General features: G+C 51.6%; 1 protein-coding gene across 2 annotated transcripts in view; it reads right to left on the reverse strand.

The window, feature by feature from the left end:
• The window catches only part of GNB5 (G protein subunit beta 5), a 38,271-nt gene extending 25,802 nt beyond the window's left edge, over positions 1-12,469 (reverse strand). The window contains exons 1-4 of one of the 2 annotated variants that reach the window (XM_079769617.1): positions 12,396-12,469; positions 11,413-11,524; positions 2,835-2,971; positions 57-98 (exon numbers count right to left, since the gene is read on the reverse strand). In XM_079769617.1, the coding sequence (XP_079625743.1) occupies positions 57-98; positions 2,835-2,971; positions 11,413-11,524 (291 nt within the window). In that variant the 5' untranslated portion in view covers positions 12,396-12,469. Of the gene's footprint in view, positions 1-56; positions 99-2,834; positions 2,972-11,412; positions 11,953-12,395 lie in introns of those variants that run through there. The other variant, XM_079769618.1, reaches the window with a different exon arrangement.
• Between the last annotated feature and the right edge of the window lie 4,886 nt (positions 12,470-17,355).

Below are 17,355 nucleotides of genomic sequence, written 5' to 3' on the forward strand. Positions count from 1 at the left end.
ACCTTTTAATGAGGCTGGGGTTCGGAGGTGCCCCCAGTGCGCCGGGGACACCTTACCTTGTTAGTCGTGAAGGAATCCCACACGATCACCTTCCCGTCCTGGAGGGAAAAGAGAAGACCGTTCAGGAGTTGTCAGCAAGTCCACCTCCTTTGTGACCATGCTGCAGCCCACACGGGGGTGTGGGGAGTGACTACCACGTCATCTGTTTGTCATACAAACCGCCCAGAGAGAAATCCAGGGGCTCTGGTCCCTACAACACAGTTACCTGAGCTCACGAGGTGTGGTGGCTCTGGGCGACAGTGGCAGAGGGTGGCTGAGCTGACTTCCTTCAGTGCATGGGTCCCCCGGGCACCCTCGGAGATGGTGAATCCGCAGTCTCCATAGCAGGCTTGATGTTTTTAATCACTCAAGCCATTTTGAGCCAAATCTGGCGAATGAGATGATGGGAGGGGGCGGTACTGCCACTTAGGGGCACAAGCAGGGTGTGATCATCTAAAGTGACACCGCTGTTCGCCTTGCACGACTTCCATGCTCATGCCGAGTGTGGCTGAGGGCCCGAAACAAGGTCCAAGTCAACAGTGTTGGGCCTTTCGAGATCCCTAAGGACACTGGTCTCCTGGTCTAACTTCTCTGGCTGCACTCCAAGCACGATGTGTGGGAGGGTCAGGTCACAGTGCAGAGCAGCCCCCCCCATTCCCTCCCCCGCCCGCAGGCAGCTTTCACTGGTGGCTTCCTCCACCGCACTGCCGGCCTGCCTGTCCTCGCTGCCCACCTGCTGTGCGCTCTGGAGAGAAAAAGGCACCCAAGAGACTAAAATCAGTCTGATAAAATGAAATGTGGCCCCTCCGTGAGCACAGCTTATACAACAGGGCCTGCGGGCCTGGCGAGAGGATGCCTCCACCCCAACCCTGACCCACACAGCCAGGCTGACTCATCTCCTGCCTTTTAAGGGAGAAGGGCGGCTCTGAGTCACTCAAGGTCTGTTCCAGAGCCTTCCTGCTGTCCCCAGCTCCCTCCCACCCCCCAGCCACTCTCTCTGCAGCAGACACGGGTGGATGGAGCCTGTCAGCCCTCCACCCCGCCTCCCTTTCTAATCAGAGTGACAAAAAAAAATCCAACATACACTATTCTTTCAAGGATAAAACAGTCTGAAAGGCGAGGTGGGAACACGCACATCTCAATAAGCACGTTGTAAAAGTGAGCATTTGAAAAAACAAAGTGTAGAAAGAAGCGCTCTAAAATAAAAAGAATGGTTGTGACAGGGTGGTGGCAGCAAAACCCTTTCTGTGTTCTCTTTTCCAGTGCTTCTTAAACGTGGTGAAGTGCGAGTGCTAAACTTTTTATGGACATAAAAACAAGCAGGCGCTATGTGACATACTAGACTGGTAGCTAATACAGGCGATTAATGACACGGGTCCTGTCAAAACAGCCCTGACGTGGATGTTGGAGCTGTGGATCATGTAGGATATATACAGTGTTTATAGTTAAAAGGGTTATTAAAAACAACAACAAATTGCCCTTTTGAAAAACCTGGGATGAAGGCAAGGGTGAAAGGAAGCCCAAACTGGCTATGAAAATACATGACTTCAGTTTACAGTTGTATGTTCAATGCATGTAACATCACAATGAACCTAAAAAATACTAAGCAGTGGCTGCCAGGCTCCAAGAATCCCCAGTCATCCGGGTCTCACACAGCCGGATGGGCCTCTCCCTCATTATATCAGGTTGGTCTGTGTGACCAAGGGAATACAGCCGATGTGAGGCCAGGTCAGGGAGGCCCTGGGCTTCTGCCTCCCTCTCCCTCTCCTGGATCACGTGCTCTAGGGAGCACAGCCCCCATGTCCTGAGCAGCCCTGTGGCAAGTCCCCAGGGAGCGGAACTAAGACCTGCAGCCACAGCCACGTGAGTGAGCCACCTCAGAGTGAGCCTCGGCCTCATCGCTGCCTGCAGCCTGCCAGCGTCCAGCCTGCACGCTCCTGAGAGAACCGAGCCAGCCACCCCGCCTAGCTGCCCAGGTCCCTGACTCTCGGGAGCCACGGGAGAGAATGAACATTTGTTGTTTGCAGTTGCTAACTTTTGGGGTAATCTGTCATGTAGCAATAGATAACTAATGTAAGATGGAAAATAAACTATGTCAACTATACGAAATGAATGAAAAATTAGGCTTCACAAATATATATCTTTTTTTTTTTCATCCTCATCACCAGATAGGGGTGGGTTCTCAGCCCTTATCCTGGAGAACTGTTTTTATTTTTATTGTTTAATGTCTCCTTTTTCCCCGATTGACCCCCCCCCCCTCGGCCATCCACTCCCCCGGACAAGCCCCCACCACCCCAGTGTCCGTGTCCACTGATTATGCTCATATGCATGCATACAAGTCCTTTGGTTGATCTCTTACCCCACCCCCTCCCCTGCCTTCTGGGGAACTGTTTTTAAAAAGTCTTTACAAAATATATATCTTAAATTTGTTCTTTAAGGCATAACATTGCTCAACAAGCCGTGGTGGCCTCTCAACCACGTGGCCCTCAATCTGGGAAAACCCACTGTGCTACAGTTGGCTTCCCTCACACATAAGACCGTGAGGTATGCTCAGGAAGAAACAGTTTTAAGTGGTGAGTCAAATAGAGTTTACAGCGTTTCAGCAGGACCCATTCCAAATCCCCCCAAGTTAGCGCGGCCCTGCGGGGTGAAAGAACTCTCAGCCACGCCACACTCACGTCCTTTGGCGAAGAAGCAGAGGCGGGAAGACCGGAAAGGATTTCTGAGGAGGCCCGCTCTCCCCCTCCGCTCCGAAACCGGAAAGCCGCTCACCATCACACAACAGGGCGACGTACCTGCGACGAGCTCACGATCCTCCGCTTGTCTTTGCACCAGTCCATGCAGAGCACTTTGTTCCCGTGGCCTTTGAGGGTCCTCCTGGTCTTCATGACAAACTGCCCCAGGGCCTCCACCCGCTCCGCCACCTGGTGCACTGGGAGGACAAGGCCACGGTCAGCCTGCTAGCAAGGCCAGGCTCTGAGCCACACGCCGGCTCAGGGCAGACCCGGGCTTCCTCCGCTGGGGCCTCCTTGGCTCTGCCACGCCCTCGCCTGCGCGCTCTTTCAGGCTCAGAAGGGGGCAGAGACAACGGTGCCGGTCTCTCTCTGTGTTTTTGAAGCCACTGCCACACGTGCAGGTTGAGGGACTAAGGACAAGGCCGCCTCGTGTACGGAATTCTGCAGCTGAAGGGCCACAGCTCTGCAAGCGGGGCAGGTGGCGGCAGAGTGCGACTGCTCTCCCCACGTCACAGGTGAGGAGACTGAGGCGCACAGGGTCACCTGGCTAATACGCGTTCACACAACGCCCTGGGAGGGACGCTGCGGCGTCTGGTTCTTTTATCTGCCACTTTCTCGTCACAGGGAAAAGTGACTTGACAAAAACTACCCCAGCAGGTGCCGCAGTGCGTGCTCACGCTGCTCCGTGGCAGGCCTGTGGCTCCCGACTGACCCCCGCGCCTAGTGCGGGCCTGGGACACAGTAGGTGGCCCCTTCGCATGCTGCGGGAAAGAACGGACGAGCAAACCACGTTGGGTTTACCGGAAACTCCCAGTGTGGGCAGAGATCAATGCCATGTTCTGGAAGTCTGAACACAGGACCTAGGGAAGGTGCCTATCCCGGGAAGGAGCTGCAAACACCGGTCTTTCAGGAGCCGGGGCCTCAGCCTCTTTCCTGGGGCCCGGGGAGAGCTCTGGGGGGCTTATCCAGATGCTGTCACTGCCGAGTCTCAGAGGGAGACCCGTTTCCTCTGAGCAGGAAGGTCTCAGAGCTGTGCCGTCCAGCCCCACATCGTGCAGGTGAGGAAACCCAGGCGAGGGATACCGTGGTCCCTCCTGCTCACGGAGCCCCATTCTCTTTCTGGTGGAGGCTGAGTCCAATCTCCTTCCTTTAAACCTCTCGGCTGGGGCTTCTTCAGCCAGGAGCTGCTGTGCTCCCCACCAGCTTCCTTCCCAAGAGTCTGGGCTGAGAGGGCTGACGCGCCTTCTAGGGAAACCCTTCCTTCCTGCTCCCCCCCCCTCCCTTTTCTCTAAACACTTCAGTGTGTTTTCCTAAAAAGAAGGAACTCTTACATAACCACAGTGTAATCACCAAAGTCAGAAAATGAACACTGAAACAATTCTACACCTAACCCAGTGGTCGGCAAACTCATTAGTCAACAGAGCCAAATATCAACAGTACAACGATTGAAATTTCTTTTGAGAGCCAAATTTTTTAAACTTCTTCTAACGCCACTTCTTCAAAATAGACTTGCCCAGACCGTGGTATTTTGTGGAAGAGACACACTCAAGGGGCCAAAGAGCCGCATGTGGCTCGCGAGCCACAGTTTGCCGACCACGGGCTTAACCCACAGGCCTTACTGAGATGCCCTCTACCGTCCCACAACAGCTTTAGAGCAAGCATGTCAAACTTGCGGCCCGCAACAAATATTTTTGTGGCCTAGCCAATATAACGGTATGTAAGAAAACATTAATTTTATCGTTGATCTTATTCTATTTTATACTATACTTTTTGAAATAAATCTACGTTTCTATGAAAATTGAAGCTTGTGTTTTTTTGCGGCCCACATAAACTTAACCCTTGTTTATTTGGCCCGTGTTAGCCTTTGAGTTTGACATGCCTGCTTTAGAGCAACGGAGACCCCAAGACCCTGGGTTGCAGTCAGTTTTCACAGTCCTCTCAGGGCCAGTCCTTCTGTTCCCCCGTTTGGGCTTGTCTGCTGCTTCCCGGGACCAGGTCCGGGTGACCCACATCCGGCAGGAACACACCAGCTGAGCAGAGCTCCTGCCCGTGTGGCCCACCAGGACGCACCTGCGTGAGCGCTTGGTTGAGGTGGCATCTTCCAGATTTCTCCACTGCAGTGACCATTTTGCCTCTTGTAATGAAAAAGTACCTTACGGGGATGCACGTTGAGACTACATAAATATTTTCTTACTCCTCAAACTCGAATACCTGGTTGTAACATCCACCCACTCATGATTCTTGCCTGAGCTGGTGATTGGGAGAGTCGGCCAGTGGTGATTTTTCTAATTCCATCATCCCTTCTGCATTTTCAAGCTGGCTTTCTAACACAGAGAGAGCTTTTCCTCCACCCCAACTTCTTTATTCATTCGTTTACACTAGTGTGGGCTCGTGGATTCTTACCGCACTCAGGAGGTTATAAGTCCTTTACTATTATTACTTATTAAATAAATAAAAACAACTGGAAGTGAGTTCAATAGACATATGCTCAGGTAAGGATAAAAAAGGATCTTGAATCACTTTGTAAATTTTCTACCAATACACAGTCTTTTGATGGCCACTATTTTGGTAAATCAAAAGACTCAAAGAGGGAAAATTTTCCAAAGTTAATTTTCCAAAACTCAGTCTGATTCCACCAAGATCCAAAGGGGTGGGATATATACAAACCCTCCCACTCCTGGATGGAAGGAAAACATCTACAATCACATTACCTCAGGACATTTGTCACAGGTTTTTGAATTTCTTTAAAACCATGCATCAGCCACAGTAAAAACAATTCCCTAATGAAAAGTTGGAAGGGTGAAGCCAGGGTACAGCATTTAAGATGGAATACCATGTAGAATACCACCTAATAATTTTTAAATGCTGACGTTGAGAAGAACTGCACAGACCTGGGGAGCTTTTCAATCCACTGGGATAAATTAAAACGAGGCTCCAACTCAATACCTAGGACAGTCCCAAGGATGTGTATAGATATACACAGAAAAACACATAAGCTACAAAATACATCAAAATATTCAAAGTGGCTACCTCTGGGTTGGCGCGGTTATGCATGGCCTGCGTCCTTCTACTAGTACATCCCTAAATTTGCTACAGAGGGCATTAGTTTGTGACGTGCTCTAGGGACATTTGCATTCGCTAGCTCGTGTGCACTAGAATGCAGAGCAGGAGAAAAGGGAGAGGGAATGAAAGGCGGTGTGCCTCCTGCTCCTCGGATGAACGGCTGCGGGCAGCACAGGGAAGAACAGCTGGGGCGAGGATTACTCTGCGGGAGACTCACTTCTACGAGCCTCAGTGCACGCAGCCTACTTCCCCAGAGCGTGGAAAAAGGGAATCAACACATTTGTTCCAGACTAATCCAGAAATCTGGTTTTCCTAGACTTCTTCCTACACCCTAAAATCAGAATCATCCAAGGCTCCCATCGCCAAGTCTGTCCAAAACGAAAACAAACAAAGGAAGCCACTTTAAAGTGGAGCTGGTGCTGCCATACCAGAGGAGCTGCCATGCACATCTTACGCCTCAAACTTCTGGAACAGCCCAGCCGGTTGGCTCCATGGTCACCCCATGTACCAAGAGGTCACCGGTTCAATTCCTGGTCAGGGCAGTTGCGGGCTCAATCCCACTGATCGTACAGGAGACAGCTGATTGCTGTTTCTCTCTCTCTCTCTTTCTCCTTTCCTCTCTTTCTAAAAATCAATAAAAACATATTTAAAAATGAAACAAAAAAACCTCTGGAACATTAAAACAGGGCAACATAACCTGTGGGCTGGGCCTAATGCAACACTGTGCCCCAAAGAACTATTTGCACAGGTAATAAGAACGCCGTTATGACTACTGGACTGATGACTACCAGACTGAAAATAAGAAAAACATTGTCTAGAATTAACATCACTGTTATCTGCACCAACAGAAATGCCTTCCTCCTTCTGATGTAATGTTCCCCTTCCCATTTTCATAAATACCCTTTGCCTTTGTCTCCTAATCGGGACATTATTGGGCTCTGCCTGAATCAATGCTCCCCGAATAGCTGTTCTTATTGATCTCAAATAAATGCTTCTTGCCTCCACTTTGAAAGGCCTTTTTATTTTTAGGTTAACAAGCCTTTGCGAATAAAACCTTTCACCAAGCTACATTTAGAACAGGCAGAAAAGCAAATAGCATTGGGTGATAAATCCTGTGATTTGCCCAAATTTCCTCTGGATTCGTACTTACAGAAACTACAGACATCTTCTTTGAGTTGCTTCCTAGACAATATCAGAGCCTTCCCCAGAGGAACGGGGAGTCTGCATGATGTCCCCCCACAGCCCCACCAGGCTGCGTCCATGCTGATTGAAAGGAACCCAGCGCCCGCCCTGCTCTGGCGGCTTCTACCCTGTCTCCGACCTAGATCACTCATCAGCTCACTTTCAAGTTAAGAACTCTTCTGGACATCATTCTTGTCCATGTTCTTGATCATGACTCCCATTCCAGAACTCATTTTTTAAAATCATAAAAGCAGTAAATTCACAGATGGGTTTAAAGTGAAAAGTATCTCTACTTCCCCACTCCCTGGGGCATCTCTTGATTAAGCTAAAGAGCTCATGTTATATACACTGTTCTGCAACTTGCTCCCCTCCCCCAACCCACAATATTGACAACTTCTCTCTCTCTCTCTCTCTCTCTCTCTCTCTCTCTCTCTCACACACACACACACACACACACACACACACACACACAAATTTACTTTTTCCCCCCTTTTTAATGTAGATCACAACTTTCTGAGGGATGGCCTGGCATGGTGAGGAGAGCTGGACTAGGAGCCTGAATGCTGGTGCCTACTCCCCATCCTTCCTTAGAGTAGCTGCATAACCTTAGGGAAATCCCCTAACCCTTCCCGGATGCCAGCCTCATAAAGAAAGGGATGGGGTTGGTCCTGGCTGGGGGGCTCAGTTGGTTGGAGAATTGTCCTGTACACCCAAAGGCTTTGGGTTCGATTCCTGGTCAGGGCACATACCTAGGTTGCAGGTTCGATCCTTGGTGGGGGCATGTATGGAAGGCAATAGATGTTTCTCTCTCTGTCTCTCAAATCAATAAACATATCCCTGGGTGAGAATAGGAAGGAAGGAAGGGAGGGAGGGATGGGATTGTTGGGAGAAGAAAACTTTTAGTGCGTGAAGACAAGAAGGTTTAAGCAGGTGGGTCTCTCTAATTAAGAGCTATGTGATAGGTCCTCCAAAGATATCTGCATCCTAATCCCTGGACCCTGTGAATATGTGGCCTTACATGGCAAAAGGGACTTTGCAGACATGAGTAAGTTCAGGATCGGAGATGAGGAGATTATTTTAGATTATACAGGTGGGCCCACTGTAATCACAAGGTCCTTAAAAGAGGGGGGATCAGAGCCAAAGAAGGAGATGTGATGACAGAAACAGGGTTGGAGTGATGCGGACCACAAGCCAACGAATGCAGATGGCCTCCACAGGCTGGAAAAGGCAGGGGTGCATTCTCCCTTATGGCCTCAGGAGGAATGCAGCCCTGCTGGCCCATTTTAGACTTCTGACCTCCAGAAATGCAGCAGAATAAATTTATGTAGCTTTAAGCCACGACGTAGAAATGCGTACAACAGCAATGGGAAACTATTGCAAGCTGTAACCTCAAATGCCTTAGACTCAAGCAAGGAAGCACTTTCCAATGGCAGAAGGCAAGCAGAAGGGACAAGGAGATACATCCAGGCAGGAAGCTCGGGAGGAATAACGGCAAAGGCAGGGACAGAGGCATGGGGCCTCCCGCTATGGAGTTTGATATAGGCTGGCTTCCCCCTAGACCACCCCCATGAGCCACTTCCTGTATGTAATGTTGGCCGAGGGTCTGACTGGGGGATGAGGGCCCCACAGAAGGATGCTGTCTGAAGGTCAAAGGGATGAGAGGTGAAGAAGATCTGAGAGTCTGGAATAGGGAAAAGTTCCCTTTTCCTCCAAGTTTATGTTCTACAATTTTGTTGGGACTTTTGTTGTTGTTGTGACTTTTTTACGCCAAGAATTTGGGCAGGTCAGAGCGAACAGAAGGCTGACCAACTGTCCTGGTTTGCCCAGAACCGAAGGGTTTCCAGGGACACAGGACTTTCCATTTTACAACCCAGTGTCCCAGGCAAACCCAGATGACTTGGTCACTTTAAGGTTATGGTTTAAAGCTTTCCCCAACCAGGGTAAGGGTCACAGGGCCATCTATATGACAACCATGTAAAAACGTACAAGAAAGGGCTTGGGGACTGGAGGAGAGAAGGGCGCAGTGATCCTAGATCACAGAGATCTCCATGGGGGGGTCTGATGGAGAAAGAGTTCTGACTGCTAACAATACCCCAGGGGGCTGTGCTAGAGGGTCACCCTGAAGAGACCAAGTTGGGCAGGCCTTAGGGTCAAAAGAAAGGCTCAAGCCATGTGCCAAAGTCCTTAAGAAATGAAGGAGCCTGGCTGGGAGGTCAGGAGACAGCCGCATGGGGGAGAAGAGGGTAGCGTGGATGACACCTGGCAGGAGCCGGGGTTTTATGAGGGGGCGCAGAAGTGGTCTGGAAGCTGCAGGGGCATAAAGGGAAACATGACCACATGACTTCTTTTCAGCTCAAAAATCCTGACTTACGGACAGGGGAGGATAGCTCCTTCCACCCTGCCAAATTTGGTCCAGATCTCTGAGGGCGTTACATCCTGATAGGACAGGTTCCCTGTGGAAAAGCTGCATCTTGACTATCTCTCTGCCTTAAGGCAATTTACAAATTCACAGAAAAGGCTGGAAAATATCCCAGTGGGCAGCCTGTACCCTGAGTAAGAGAGTTTCTGGAGAACCCCGCTGCACCGAGCACAGAGGCTCAGCAGAAAAGCTGAAGTGAGGCTGGGCTGGAGCGCTGACTGCCTGCGCTGGAATCCTGGTCCCACCACTTGTTAGTTGGGGTCTTTCTTTGCAAGTCCTGTCATCTCTGTGTGACTCAGTTTCCTTATCTGTAAAATGGAGACATCAGACCTACCTCAGAGAACACCACGCTCACAGCATCGTCGCTATCATCCGCAGTTTACAAAATTGCAAAAAGAAACGGGGAAGGCTGCCCCATGCCTCCCAATACCCACGCCTTGCTTCTCCCCTGATAACAGAAACCCAGCTCTGTTTGAGGATGGCAACGTGCCCCGTTCAGTGCTCCCTTTCCCAGCCTCCCTTGTAACATGTGACCTAGTTCTGGCCAGTGATGCACAAGCAAAAACCTGTGGGGAAGAAAGAAAATTTTGGGGGAAACTTTTGCTTTCTGGAAAAAGGAGAAACAGAGGCTGGTAACCAGATTCCCCCTCCTTCCTGTCCTGGATACAGGGGTGATGTTTGGAGCTGTGGCAGCGATATTATAGTCATGGGGCAAAGGCCAGTGCTCTCAGGGTGGTGAAGAGAGACAGGAGTGTGGATGGCACCTTGGGCAGCTGAACCAAAGCTGGTGACTGCCTACCCTTGTTCTTGTTATGTAAGAAAATAACTACCAATTTGCTTAACTACTTTATTAGGGGTTTATAGCTCATTGTAGCTGCATATAAACGATATAGGGGCTTAGTGTGACTCCTATTTAAAGGAGGCCCCTACCAAAGCATAGCACACTCTAGATTCAGGTCACCTGCTTCTGTCAAGTAACTTTCAAAGAAAGGAATCAGTGCTATAGGGCCTAGCATGAACCCCATCGTTCTTTCTCACGGAATTTAAAGGGGATGGTACCAAATACAGATGGGGGGAGCACAATGTACAGGTGTGCCTGAGGGCACCAAGCGGAGGTCTTGCTCAGCAAAGGGGAGCTGCCACCCTCAGAGCTGAAAAGTCAGCAGGTAAGACCCCTTTCCCAAGCTTGGCCCTGAGCCCAAGCGCTGCTGAGGGCGAACCATGCGGCATGGAAAAGAGAAGCTGACCCAGCCCACCTGCTACCTAACTGCTCACTCAAATAAAACCACGGAGCCGGTTCCAAATGATGGTAGTGGTCCATACTGCAAGTTTAACACTGCTATTGTCTTGTATGCCAATCCAACCTCATCCATCCAAAGCTTTTAAAACAGCCACAAATGAACTCAATGGTAAGCTCCTCTCCTTCCCTTCCCCCATCCGGCTCTCCACCCCCAAGGACACGGGGCAGATGGGAAAAATGAGCTTTTAAATCAGAGTCTGGTTCCGTGTAAAGCAAAACTGAGAAAAGACACAACCGTGTTGGAGGAGGTCAAACAATTAAAAACCAAAACAGTTTACCCTAGGCCGCGCCCCCACGGCTTCCGCGCTAGCACAGCTGACAACACCCCCACCCCTCCGCCTGGGAAGGGCTCGAAGGAGATCCGTTTGCACCTTCCAGGCAGGTGACGAAGGTGACTGGTCCCAGGGTCCTTCCTGGGGAGGCCGGCGGCCAGGGGCTGCCACTCCGGGCGCCCGGCCCGGCGGCGGGCGGGGGCTCTGCGCGGTGCCCGGAGCCTCCAGGGGCCGCCTACGCGGACCGCACACCCGCGCGCCCGGGGGCTCGCGGCCACCCCCCGCCTTCACCCGGCGCAGGGACCCCGGGGCCGCCTCCCGCCCCGGGCCCAGGCCGCCCGCACCCCGCTCCTCGCCCCCTCGGCCCGCCGCCCGCGCAGCCCCCGCCCGGCCCGCACTCACGCTCCACGTCGTGCAGCTTGGCCCGCTCCTCCTCCAGTTTGCCCTTGAGGCTTTCGGCCTCGCTCTTCAGCGACGCCAGCGTCTCGTTCTCGTGCAGCCCGTCCGTGGCCATCTTCGTGCGGGGACGCGGCGGGGAGGGAAGCGGAGAGCCAGGATGCGGGGAGCTGCCGGAGGAGGCCCGAGCCGCGGGCGCAGCTCCAGCCGCGTCTCCCCGCGCGGCCCCGCCCTCCGGCGCTGACGCCGGCGGCTGCGAGCGGGGCTGCGGGGCCCACCCCTCCGCCGGCCTCCGGGCGGGCACACAGCCCCCTCGGCGCCCCCGCCCCGCACCTGCTGCGCCCTGGCGCACAGCCCCGGGCGAGGCCTCGGTCAGCGAGGCTGCGCACTCCGCCCGGGGGAAGCCGGGAGCACGGCGCCCGTTTTCCCGGTGGGAAAACCGAGACTCGGGGAAGGCGCGACTGGGTGGAGGGCGCGCAGGTAGTGAGGGCCACGCTGGGATTGCAAGCCCGGACGGCCCGGCTCCCGGGAGGCTGGCGAACTCCCGGCGACACTGCCCTTCCCCCCTCCCGCCCCCTCCCGCTTCCCCGCACGGATCTCCCCGCACGGATCTCCCCGCACTGGGACGGGAGGGCTCTTCCTGCAGAAGCGGGAGAGAAGAGGGCGACGAGGTCCGGCTCCCCCCACAGCGAACCGGAAACTTTCCTCGTTTGTTGACTTCCGAGAAGCTCCGGGGTCTTAGCAGGCCCGCTGCTGGTCTTGCTGTTCCCTTCTTCGCTGGGGAATTAGTCCCGGGGGGGGGAGGGAGGAGCCATGGCACTCGGGGGCCCAGACCCCGGCCTCTGAGCCCCTGTCCAGGGGTCTCACCCCAGTCACTTCGGAGGCAGCTTCCTCCACTTTGCAGTGCGGGGTCGCTACAACTCGCTCAAGGACGCACATTGTGACACTCAGGCATCCCCTTTCCAGCCCCCTTTACGTTAATAACTCACCGAAGTCACCCTGAATGGGTACCATCATCATCCCATTTTACAAATGAGGAAACTGAGGCACAGAAAGGTTCAGTGCTTTGCTGGGTGCACACTCCCAGAAAGGCAAAGGCAGGATTTGGGCCCAGGCAGCCGGGCTCCGTTCAGTTACACGCTTCAGGACGTCGGTGTGGAGGACCCCGCCCAAGCTGCTTCCTCTCTCCCTCTCCGTGACCCTGCATGTGTGTGTGCGTCCAGACTGGGAAGGCAGGTCACAGTACACATTCTAAAGGGAAATATCGCCTCTTTGTAGCCCCTCCCTCCTGAGGAACCCAGCCTGGGCTTGCCATCCTGAGCCCTCCCTAAGAAAAGTTGGAAGGAATCTATACTAATATTAATCTCTATAATAAATACACTAGAGGCCCAGTGCATGATTGAATCATGCACGTGTAGGGTGCCCTACACGCTTTCGCTTTCGATCACAGGGGAGCTGGGTGCCTGTCCGCTGGTGCACCAGGCTCCAGAGGCTTCTGAAAGGCCTGGTGCCTGAGCGGAAAGGCATCCAGCTCCCACACTTTTGTTTTTGACCACGGGGAGCTGGGTGCCTGAGTGGACAGGCACCCAGCTCCCACGCTTTCCTTTCGATCGCTGGTGCACCAGGCCTTTCAGAAGCCTCCGGTGTGGCGGAGGCTTCTGAAAGGCCTGCTGCCTGAGCGGACAGGCACCCAGCTCCCACACTTTTGCTTTCGATTGCGGGGGAGCTGAGTGCCTGAGCGGACAGGCACTCAGCTCCCCGCTTTTGATGGTCCCCGCGGCGGGACGTCAGCTCGCTGCCCCAGAGGCCCCTTCTGTGCCGCAGCACAGACATGGCGCAGACGCTGAGCTCGTGCCGCTGCTGGCGATGCAGCTCAGCGTCCCACCGGCCCAATCAGCTACCCCGGCCCCCCCAAGTCCCGCCTCCCCACGCCTCCTGGCCAATTGTGGGCATAGCGAAGGTACGGTCAATTTGCATATTTGTCTATTATTAGGTAGGATTAGGTGCTCAGTTAATGTTAGTTTGTTAAATGGACATGTGGCAGAATGTATAAATATATAAAATGTAATTAAGTAAAATATCAAGTGTATAAAGTGTATACATGTTTTAGATACATTCACCTCTTCATAGATCTGTTTTAAGAGTTTGCAGAGCACAGGTTAAGAGCTTAGGTTCTAGCTAGATTAGACAGCCCAGAGGGGGTCCTCATGAGGAATGACTGCCAGCCTGTCAAACTCACGGCTGGCGGGCCACATGCCTCGAGGCTTGCCGCCCGCCAGCCGCGAGTTTGACATGCTTGAGTAGAGCATTCTGAGCAATGTGTGGCACACAGTATTTGCTTGCTATTATTTTTAAGGCTGCCTGTACACTGGAGCAACTCATGTGAAGTAATTTAAATGAGGAGATACTAGGGCATGGGACACTTCTCACAGGGTCATCCAAGCAGCATCCTCTCCTCGCCCTCTCAGGCTGGCACCTCCTGGGCCTGGTGGGTTGTGTGCGTTTGCCCATCTGTGTAGACCTGGGATGAGCGGTGCTTCACGCTGGTGTGTGATCTCCTCTGGAGGCTCTCTGTGTAAGAGAAATCCCAAACCTCTTCCAGTCTGGAAAGCCTACCAGACTTTTACTCGTAATAGCTGGAAAAGTGCTTTCCTGTACTTTGGCTTTAGCTACTTCTTTAAAAAGTGGAGCAGCTGGAGATCTGCTACATTTCAGCAGTGGTGGAGATACAGGGGCGACCCTATTCATGAAAAGGGCCCACGGGGGGCTGTCTACACACTCCCAAACACTCGGATAAAAGGTAGCTGTCAGTCATCTGGGTGTCTCCTCAGCCAAAGGAGGCTGCCTGACTGTGTGGGAACCCCAAGTGCTTGTTACGGTGAGAGCTGGTACAGCCCCTGCAGACGATCTCCAGGCAGGGCCTCTGAGCTGGGAAGAACCTATGAGGTCCCAGATTACTCGACCTCTGGGATTTTGGGCTCCTTCTGTCCACGGAGAAAGTTGTTTAAAAAACAGAAGAGCTGGCCCTAGCTGGTTTGACTCAGTGGGTAGAGTGCCAGTCTGTGGACTGGAGGGTCCCAGGTTCGATTCCAGTCAAGGGCACATTCCTGGGTTGCGGGCTGATCCCCAGTAGGGGAGATGCAAGAGGCAGCCAGTCAATTCTCTCCCATCGTTGATGTTTCTATCTCTCTTTCCTTCTCCCTTCCTCTCTGAAATAAATAAATATATATATATATATATATATATATATATATATATTAAAAAAATTAAAAATAAATAACAGAAGAGCTAGATTAATAAAGAGCACTGTTCCAGGGTGGGAGGGTGGCCACCAGAAAGCAGGCTTATTTTCAGGATTGAATGTCCTCAGTTTGACAATTTGCAGAGTCAAGTTTAGAACATAACGTGCGGCAGGCAGAAGCCCCTTGCCCTGGGCCTGAACTCTGTGACATCAGGGTTATTAAACCAAGCCCGTGTGCCTTCCTGTGTGCCTTCCTGTGTGCCTCCCTGTGTGCCACTTACTTTATGGGAATAATTTTTTAAAGCACTGTCAGGGGTTACAATACAAGCAGGAGGGTGAATATTGCCTTTTCCTCTTTAGTTAGATAAAATGTAAAAGTCACCTTTCTTCTCTTTTTGATAAGAGGATTTTTAAAATCTATCTATATATATAAGCCTAATATGCTAAGTGTCCAACTGCTCGACCAGTCGCTATGATGCACACTGACCACCAGGGGCCAGTCACTCCAACTGGTAGGTTAGCTTGCTGCTGGGGTCCGGCTGATTGGGACTGGGTGAGATGGGCTGGACACACCCAGAAGCCAACCTCCTAGGTCCCTCCCTGGCGTCAAAAATATTTCTTCTAATTGCCTTTCAATGTGCACAAATTCGTGCACTGGGCCTCTAGTGTGTTAATAATTGGGGATTTCCTGCTAGGCTTTGAGGGAAGAGTGCTTTACCACTTTTGACCAGATGGGGGCTCGGCTGGGCTCAGCCACGTTATAAAGCAGAGCTTTGCAAATCTTCTGGTCTAATTCCTAGGGCTTCAGTCATACTCGGGACATTTTTTTTTTTCTGCAAGATCTGAATACACATCTTCCATAATTAAAGATTCGAATATAAGACCTGTGCATAGCCACCTCTGGTGAGGATTGATTTTGTGTACTTTGGGAAAAATGTCAGGATTTATGTTTAGTCTCTAGCCCTTGCTGAAGGCTTGGGTTTTAGGTTGGGTTTTAGGTCCAAGAAGCACTTTTCCTTCAGCTTAACTGTGCTCATTACTGCGGCCCTGTGTGGTTCAGTCTCAACAGAGCCGTTCCCGGGGCAGAGGGCACAGGGCCTTTGGAAAGATGCTCCCAAGCTGTTGATTTGCCAGTGTCCCTTTTAGCTTGGTTGCTTGCCAAGAAGACTAATAGGGGACAAAAGCGAAAAGCCTCAGCTCTAAAAAAGCGTACCAGCTAAAACACTGGAACAGTCATTGGCCACATCCTGTGCTGAGTACTGTTTAAAACCCTTTATCAAATGAACTCATTTAATACTCACAAAGCCCTATGAGATAGCTGCTATTATTCCTGTTTTACCAGTGCAGGTGGGAAAACAGACCTCCTTAGGGAGGTGAGTTTGTTGATTCACAACCACCAAGGAACAGAACTAGGATTGAACCCGGGGAGGCAGAGACCAGCCCACACCCTCCCCCATGCTATTCTGCCTAACCCAGCCTGGCCACGCTGAAAATGTTTGTGTGTGTACACTGATTCTGTGGCAACTTATCTGTCACAGGACCCGCACATTAGACATTGTTTTAAGATAGGTCACTATTTAAAATTTTTTAAAGTTACACTTACAATTTCTGCACATACTGAGCAGTAGCTGAGCTGTTGAGATTTCTTGAAAACTGGTCTCAGAGCCCTTTGTTTGAAACATTTGTCACAGGAGCCAAATACGTTAACTAGAAAGGTCTGATCACACATCTTTAACGCAAGATGAAGCTGAAAGAGAGAGAGAGAAGGGGCGTGTGTGAGAAAAGCCAACAGAAAACGCTGTTTTAAAGCTCGTCATGGTGGTTGCTCAGACCTCTACACTGGGATAAAGTATCTGCAGTTAATCTGCAACCTTTGATTTATTACAACGTGCTGGGTCAACACCAACTCGCTTATCTATCAGGAAGCATCAGACAATAGGTCTTCTGAACTTAGGTTTAACTGGTTGTTTTGGCAGCTTGCAGACATGGACACAAGTAATCTTTGCAGCACAATATCATTTCTGTGGGGCTCAACATGGAAAGCATTGTTGTAATGAAGAGTATAATTTGAAATTTAAAAAACAACTCCTCCCTTCAGGGTGAACTTTTGGAGTAAAGAGTCAGAAAATGGCAGAGCCTAACTCCAACCAGTGCTGAGTCGGTGTAAATGCATGCTGGCTCCCTGCCAGGAACGCAGCATCCCACTTCCTTACTAAACATGTGACAGCGCAGACCCAGGGTCCCTGCCTCTCCACCCAGAAGTCCACTGGCCCAAGCCACTGAAGGGAGGGCAACGTTGAACCAAAACTGCCCAGTGGCTAAGGTGCCGGCTTTGGCTGAGCGGACCCTGGCCCTGCTGCTTGGGCAGGTTGCTTAATCTCTCTGAATCTCTGTTCGCTAATCTATAAAATGAGGATCTTAAGTCCACCTCCTAGGGTTGTCAGGGGGATTTTAAGCAGGAAGCACTTAGCTCAAGGCTGGGATATAGTGAGTTGTTATGCTGCCCTGGGAGTTGCTGTAATAGCAGCAGCAGCAGCAGGAAGGAGGGAGAGAGGCCGGAGATGTGGACAGAGCAGAGAGGAGCCTGTTGCCAAAGTTCAGGCAAGACACATGAAGGCCTGAGCTAAACCAATGCTGTGGGATGGATGTGGACCACAATTAGGAAGGAGGAGGAGCTGGACCTGGCAACGTGTGGAGACGGGGAGAGG

Source organism: Cnephaeus nilssonii, assembly GCF_951640355.1.
Source record: "Cnephaeus nilssonii genome assembly, chromosome: 4".
NCBI classification, from domain to species: Eukaryota; Metazoa; Chordata; class Mammalia; order Chiroptera; family Vespertilionidae; genus Cnephaeus; species Cnephaeus nilssonii.